We start from the raw sequence: 8,095 nt of genomic DNA on the forward strand, positions 1-8,095 counted from the left end.
TCATGAGTACTTAACATGAGTACTTAATATTGTATTTACTTAGATTGGTACATAACCAAGTGCTTTTTCGGGTACCCTATATATTGATATGAGTATGACTCATTTTACTATCAATGTATTAAAAATTAGCTCTCAGAGTTTTTGAAGTAGCTAGGCTAAGTAATGACTATGTGTTAATGGTACTGAAACAAGGATCTGGGATGAGAGGTACATCCCACCTTGTGGCTTCAGCATGTGGTACTCATTGCCCTGTCCTGCCTTGGGATGTGGTAGTCATGTGGTAGTCAGTCATTCAGCAATGTCATGTGGTAATGACAACTTGTTTTAGGTCACTTCTTCAGCTTTCATATGTATTCTCTGTTTTGAGAAATGCAAATATGTTTTAAAAACAAAGATGTTTCTGAAAAAATAACATGAAAAACACAAACATAGTATAATCACTTTTGGTTTATTCATGATTCAGTGTGTGACAACCAGATTTCAGTATACCATTGCATAAGAATAACAGTGAATGAACTGATAATTAATTCTGTTAGTGAATTCTAGGGTGAGCTACATCTTCTATTTCACTTGCCACCATGACACACACAAACAGATGAAATGTATAAATACAAACCAATCAGATATCTTTCCTTTTATGACTGGAAGCTGGATGCTGTGGACATTTTGTTTTCATTAACACGGGTTGCAAGAGGCACACATACCAGCAAAATATGAAACGGGTGATACATATCTGTTGAAACCTTGCCGGTGTCTTGAGGAATGTACGCAATCAGGCTGGCATGTGGTTTGCTGGTAGTGAGGTAATGAACCGTAATTTTAGAGGTGAAATTCATAAAACCTTGTAACCAGGCTAACTCAATCTTATTTTGGTAGAGGTCATGAGGTCAAAAACTGGTAGCATTTTAACCATGCCAGCTAGCTGGCATGGTTAAAAGATTTGCAGTTTGCTAGTAGCAGTGCAAATTTTGATGAATTTCACACTTAGTTCGTAAATCTACTGAATTGTTATGTCAAAGATATTTGAGGTCATCTGAAAACCTCGTTACCATACCAGTTTACACAAGTAATATTGTATGAATCTCATACATGGTATGGTTTCTTTACACAGTAAATGAACCCTACTATGTATGTATACAGTAGACATACATACAGGAATACATAGAGCATGCAAAAATGTATTGCATATTTCTGCAAGCCAATGACTAAACAGTATGGTACGTGTGTACGAGACCCAAAGCAAGCCATTTTTTAGCTCATATAGCGGGTCCTATGGGGTGTTTATGTCAAAGGTCGCACCATCACAATAACTCACACCAGCATGCTGGTATGAGCTAAACTAGAGCACCAATGGTGCAGTAGCTCATACCAGATTGATCATTTGGACAAGTGCTTCCTAATAAATGAGCCTGTTGGATTTTTTAACTCAATAGGGATGACTTTTATACCAAGTATCATGTTTGTCGAGTCTAGCATTATCTTGTTTACAAAGTTTTCATATTTTTTCTGAAATGACCTTTGACCACTACCAAATACAATAAGCTTTTTTGTACTCCATATGGGAACCTGTCATGGATCATGATCACCAACCTTTAATAACAGACAATTACTAAGGAGAAGCGTCACCCCTCATGGCCCATAGATGACCTCTGAACTTTAATTATCAAACACCCACTGTCCCGTAGCTAGACGAGACTAGTGGTTCAAGAACCGCCTTGTTTTGTTATTACCTAAACTGAGAACAATCATTTAATTGACTTGAATATTCAAGTCAATTTATAACTACAGTATTTATATCGTAAATAGAGTAGGCCAGATTATATCAATGTAAATGCAATGGATACTAACTTAGTGTAGTATTGAGTTTTATTCTTGCAGGTAATTTAGTAATATTGGAATCAGATTATAACCGTAATTCAAGGTCCGGTGTAAATTGCTCTTATTCAATGGATGGAGTGATCATACAATCTGTAGTACAATATGGAATGTGACATAACAGAAGGAACCATAACACATATGTGTTGTGATTCCTTTCCATGTTGGTTTTGGTAGAGCAAGATTTTTCATGTTATTTCATCTCTGCTGACAAGAAAAACAGGGCACTATCTATATTGATCAGAGTACATCTAATCTCCACTGATTTGTTAGCCTGGTTGCATGGCTTTCAGGTTTTCACGATTCGGATTCATTTACCTAAGGTCAAACAATTCACCAAATATGTTTATCCTAGTTTGCACCTGAGTTCACCTGGTTACAGGGTTATTAACATTTCACCCATGTTGGCTGCAAATGAACTTGCAAAATCAAGTGTGCATCCACTCACCAAGGGCAACCTACTTACTATATGAGATCAGCTAAACTTTACCACAATACATAAGCCTGGTTATATATTTTTCAGTATTTGACGTAAGCTGACCTTAAGTGACCTTTGGGTGCCAACAAAATCAATTTGGTTCATTTACTGACTATGAGCAACCTGCATACCAAGTAAAAGAATCATTCATATTTGCCCTGCTGAATTAACATGACCTCATGGTTTTCAGTGTTTTACTCATGCTGACTTCAAATGACCTTTGACCTAAAACAAAATACAGTTTACATACTAAGAGCAACCTGTATACCATTGCGATGTACAGTATAAGAGTAATTCAAATTTGCATGGCTGAATTATCGTGATTAAGCGTTTTTCAGTGTTTACTTTTCTACATAATGTTGAACCTGTAACAAAATTAATAGGGATCAATCATCATACACTCACAGAGAGCAAACTATACAACTATGAAATTCGTCCAAGTTTCCACAGCTAAGTTTGGTTTTTAGTGTATGAACACTGTTGACTCCAAGTTACTTTCGACCACTACCAAAAACAGTTATTGTACTCACCAAGAGCAGCATGCATCATTGCATATTAACAATCAGTTTCTTATGTGATTGCAGTCTATGAAAGGGTTCACAAGTTTTGAACTCTATCAAATGACCTTTCACCTCTTTAAACACCAACGAAGTTTTCCGTACTCAATTTGCGAAACATACTATCAGGTTTGTCAATGCTAGCATTATTAGGGTACAAAGTTTTCATGTTTCAACCTCAGATCAACTTGGACCACTACAACAAATAATATACAACAATAATGTTATTGCAAAGGGTCTTTGTAGTTATTTTCAAGCATCTCTTTCAAGATTGTAGCACACTTATACTACTTTTCTTTACGTCCTTCAGTATTGAAAGTTCCTCTCTCAGATGCAAAATTTGTTCTTCGCTAATCTGAAAGGGTGAAGAATTGTTCATTCTACTATTACCACTGTTAGGTCCCACACTAAGTGGGTATGCTTTCCTCAATCCTGCTCTCCAGTGAGTGCTGATTATGAAATAGCTCATTTATAGCAGCGTGAGAGGAGTGAGCCTTTGTCAAAACACCTTCAAACCATAACATGTTGAGGGGTTCTGTGATTTTATGTACGTATTGCATGACAATTCCATCCCTTTCTGAAGGAATCTAGGTGTTCATTAATAATGGGTAAATAAACCAACTGTACAGCAAACTTCTCTACTGGGGTACCCACATCAAGCACCAAGTCATCCTGAAGACTGTACAACTCTTCATAAAAGAGGGAAGTTACATCCTTGTGTACATCCCTCCAAAGACGTTCAATACGCTCATTATGAACATATTCTCCAGTAAGGTGGCTCCCACGGCTTAGTCCACGCAGAGAGGAGTTGATAAGCAGGGCAACATCTATGTTTTCTCCACCATAGTCACTGCGCACTCTTGATGGCACCCCAAAATCCTTGATAGCATTTACGAAATGCCCAAGAACAGTGTTGGCATCACAAACTCTCACAAGCTAGATACGGCCCTAATCTTGAAAATCCATGAAGATTGAAAATCCATCCATGTGTAATATAAATGGTAGGTGTACGAGATCAATTTCAGTTGGCATTGCTGAGTTATGGTACTTTCAATGTTTTCAGTGTTCTCTCTCGTGTTGACAGTTAACCTTAGACCTAAGTAAGTAAAACTTTATTTCATCCCAAAAGGGAAATTACAAGCTCGCATATGTACATATAAGACAAATACAAGATGATAAAGGGTAAAAAGACATAAGAATGGCAAACATAAGAGTTCACAGAAATAAAGTATCAAAGTTTAAAGGCGTGATGATTAAACAAATTTCCCACCGGTTTAGATGGCAAGAACGGGAAGAAAGCAGCAGGCAACTATCGATTGAAACGACAATTAAAGAGCTGAATGCACTGATGGATAACGGAAGATTTGTTGACGATTTCTTATTGCATTCGGAAGCCTCATCCGCTCACTCCGAGAGATTATTGCACTGATGAAATTCAGAAACAATGGGTGATTCTCGTCGGCAAGGATGGCGTCGAGCTTAGACTCAATAACATCATGGTACATACACTCCATTGTGAGCTGGTCCCCACCCAGAATACGATTAGCCTGTCTGATAACAGAATCAATGGGTTTCTTATTATTAGCAGTCACATTACCACCCCAGCATGTCATACAATATCTCAACACGCTACAAATGACTGAGTTATAAAAGATAGTGAGGATACGACTGTCAATGTAAAATTTACTCATTCTACGGAGACAGTACAATGTAGGGTTTACTCTCTTCACCAAATAATCAATATGCTCATGCCACGCCAGTTGATCATCAATAACAACACCAAGATATTTGTAGGATGAGACTTGTTCTACGGGATTTTCTTTGATCACAACCTCTCTCGGTTGACACTTCTGAAATCAATATTCATTTCCTTTGTTTTGTTAACATTAAGCTCCAGGAAGTTCTTGTCACAATATCCGACGAAAATGATTAATTTTATCCACATATTCACTCTCATCATCCTTTTTAATCAAACCGACTAAGGCTGTGTCATCTGCAAATTTAATTAAATGGCAACTATCAGACGAGGATCTCACCATCCGACCTTTTACATAATAAAGTTACCAATCCATTAAGGCCAACCCCCTAGCAAGTCTGAGATCAATCAAAGTGAGCACTGACTGCTATGTTATATCGATTACAAGATTGCAGTATTTGATCACTGTTGACCTTTCACACAATGAATAGGGTTCATCTACTCAATGTGGCCAACCCACATACCAAGTATGAAACCACTCTAAGTTGGCACTGCTGAGTTATCATGGTTACAACCTGAGTGTCACATGCCAGCACGATCACTTAGATTCCTTTTGTTGGTGACAAGGAATACAAAATTCAAAATTCCTTACAAAATTCCTTGCAAAAAACAAGCTACACAATACATTTTATCAGTTAAATCAAAATTAGCCATAATAACCCAGATAACATCATGCCGGCGGAACGCCACAGATTTGGCCGGCTTTTATCCGGCGTACCGCCAGTTTTCCACCAGTAGACCGCCGAAGAAACGCCAGCGTACCGCCGGTGTTCCACCAGCAGACCGCCGGAGCAACACCAGCTTACCACTGGTTTCCGCCAGTGTTCCAGCAATATTCCGCTGAATTTCTGTCAGAGAGCTGCTGGCTATCCGCTAGCTAATATCCGGTGTTCTTCCAGTTCACCGCTGGCATACCGCCAGTCCAACATCTAGTGTCCTGGCGACCTGCTAGCCCAAATCTCGTATTCCGCCAGCAACCCGCTAGGCAAAACCTAGTCTTCGCCAGCCAGCCGCCAGCGACGACCCGCTTGCCAAACATTCGCTTTTCGCCAAGGGAACGATGGCGTACTGCAGAGATCATCACATGAATTGCTAACCAAATATCTGTGTTCCGGCAGAAAACTGTCCGTCAAATATCTGGTTTTGTCCCACCACATTGTCAAGGGAATGCCAGCAAGAGTGCCAGCTTGTTTGGGGTGTACTACTAGAACAGAGCTGTTGGTCTACCTGCAGATTTTACTGATATACACATGCGGTTACATATTAAGAAATAATGACTAACACAGTGATATTAGTTGCTATCATTTTATTATGTCTATAAATTACAAAGAGAGAAAATGAGTTTCAGCGTTAAATATTTCAACAGCACTAAAGAAATTCACTCGTCAACTGTATGTGGTGTAGTCCGAGATTTCCTCACGATCAGATGCACCCTTCAGAAATCTCACCACCGCCGCCTGAATATCAGATGTAGTCGATTGTGCAGTTGCTTGATTCCTCTTTACAGCTTCTGTTAATACGAAACATATTATAAAAGATTGCATCTACACAAGCAGTAAACTGAAGACAATGAGTCTCACATTTTTAACATAATTGGTTAAACTAAAACTATATTACTCAGATTTTGTTCAGTAATATATTCAATATTTACTTTGCCTTTGACAGTCACCTTCTTTCATTTTATACTGAACACATCATTACTATTGCAAATCTCGGTCCATCAATTGGGGAAATTGGTTTATAGAAAGTGACAATGGACTGGTCAATGGTGAAAAAACCTTAAAATCAATGCTGAATGCTGCTTTACCGCTGCATCTGAAACAAGACATCTTATGTCAACATATATTTGTAATAACTTTTTAAATGAGCAGAATTCAAGAATCCTCGTTAATGGGGTGTTGCATTGAAAACTTGGCTGTTCCACGAGTCAAATGCACAACCCCCTCCACACAACTCAAGGTTCTTTTCACTGCTGCTGAAAACCAAAAAAACACATATAAACTCACTCTCAATTATGTGCCTCATATGTAGCTTCGCAAAGGCTGTTTTCCCAGTCGTACCTGTACAGTTCAGTTTGGTAGCAACTGCATTTGACAATACATCAGCAAGAATTGATAGTCTTTTTAACTAAAAAGAACAAAAAGAAAGCAAAGTCAATCATAAATCATTACAGTAATTATTATACAAACAGAAATATTTCAGTTGTGCTATTTCATCCCACACCTTGGCTTCTTTTGCTGTTTTCTTATCAATATTTTAAGAGGAACTAGCATCGCAGTGCTGCAATGTTCCTTTTTGAGTCCAGTCAAAACAAGATTGATTAAACAGCCAACTTTTGTAGGATGCACCGCAAGGCAAAATAATTTGTAGCCAAACTCTAGTTACCTAGGTGCTTTTATGTCTGTAACTACCTTAGAGTTTTAATTGTCTCCCAGGAAAAGGAAATTAGCGCCTCGGGAAATATTTCTATTTTTAATAGACAACTGACACATTAAAGCCTGACTTGTTTCAATTTTACTATGGTAAACTAACATTACACTGTGGAAAATGTTTTCTGATTACTTTCCTTACACTTAAAACTGACTTACCAAATATCTTTCCAAAACCTTGTTTGCTTCGATAGAGTCATCCAGGTTAATTAATTCCTCCAAAGATCCCACGGGAATATATTCCTTCGGGTAGAGCAAAGTCTTCATCTTCCTCTGGTCTTGCTGCAGTCATGTCTTTCAGCAGCAATATTGTTCACCCTGGCTTGCTGCTTTAGTTCTTTAACGTCCGATTTCAGTTCAGTTAACAGCCTCAATATGGTACGGTTTGTTGCTGTAACGAAACGTCAATTTATCTTTACTATGAGTACATGAACCATTAAAAATATGAGTGGAGTATATATGCTATAGAACATAAAGTGTGTTTGATTCTTTTGAGGGATCATAGAACATACACTTTATATTACAGTACCTCTAATGAAGACACTTTGCAGAAGGTCAGAAACATAAGGTAGTATATTACTTCATCACTTGTGGAATAAATGATGTTCGTCACAACACCACTACAGCTATAGGGTCGTCATCAGAAAAACGTTAAATAAACAGTGAAAAGTACAGTGCAAACAATCAGATCATACCCCCTCTAAATCACTTCAGCTGTGGAAACAATACAAATCAGCTGAAACTCACAATATATATTACATGATATCTTTAGAGCATTGATTGGGTTAACCGTATTAGACTCTTTCTACACATCAATAGCATATATTTCATTATGCATGAAATGACATCCGTGTGACTGCCATGCAAACATGTTCCGCAGACTGCTTGTTATAGAACGTCTTTTGTTTTAGTTATTTATTATAAAAACAATGTACATACCATTGATGGCAAGGTTACTTTCTGTACAATATCCTGATGAAGTTGTTGCTGCAAAACCAGA

General features: G+C 37.9%; 1 protein-coding gene across 4 annotated transcripts in view; it reads right to left on the reverse strand.

Annotated features, from left to right (window-relative positions):
- Positions 1-470: 470 nt before the first annotated feature.
- Positions 471-8,095, reverse strand: part of LOC139984786 (uncharacterized) — a 35,593-nt gene continuing 27,968 nt past the window's right edge. For all 4 annotated transcript variants that reach the window (XR_011799188.1, XR_011799189.1, XR_011799187.1 and 1 more), the window contains 4 exons: positions 8,035-8,095; positions 7,255-7,486; positions 6,673-6,793; positions 471-6,176 (listed from right to left, as the gene is read on the reverse strand). The exon at positions 8,035-8,095 is cut by the window's right edge. Coding sequence is in view for 1 of the 4 variants with exons in the window: in XM_071998827.1 (XP_071854928.1) it covers positions 6,052-6,176; positions 6,673-6,793; positions 7,255-7,362 (354 nt within the window). In the remaining 3 variants the exon portion in view is untranslated. The remainder of the gene's footprint in view (positions 6,177-6,672; positions 6,794-7,254; positions 7,487-8,034) is intronic.

Source organism: Apostichopus japonicus, chromosome 17 (assembly GCF_037975245.1).
Source record: "Apostichopus japonicus isolate 1M-3 chromosome 17, ASM3797524v1, whole genome shotgun sequence".
In the NCBI taxonomy this organism is placed as follows: Eukaryota; Metazoa; Echinodermata; class Holothuroidea; order Aspidochirotida; family Stichopodidae; genus Apostichopus; species Apostichopus japonicus.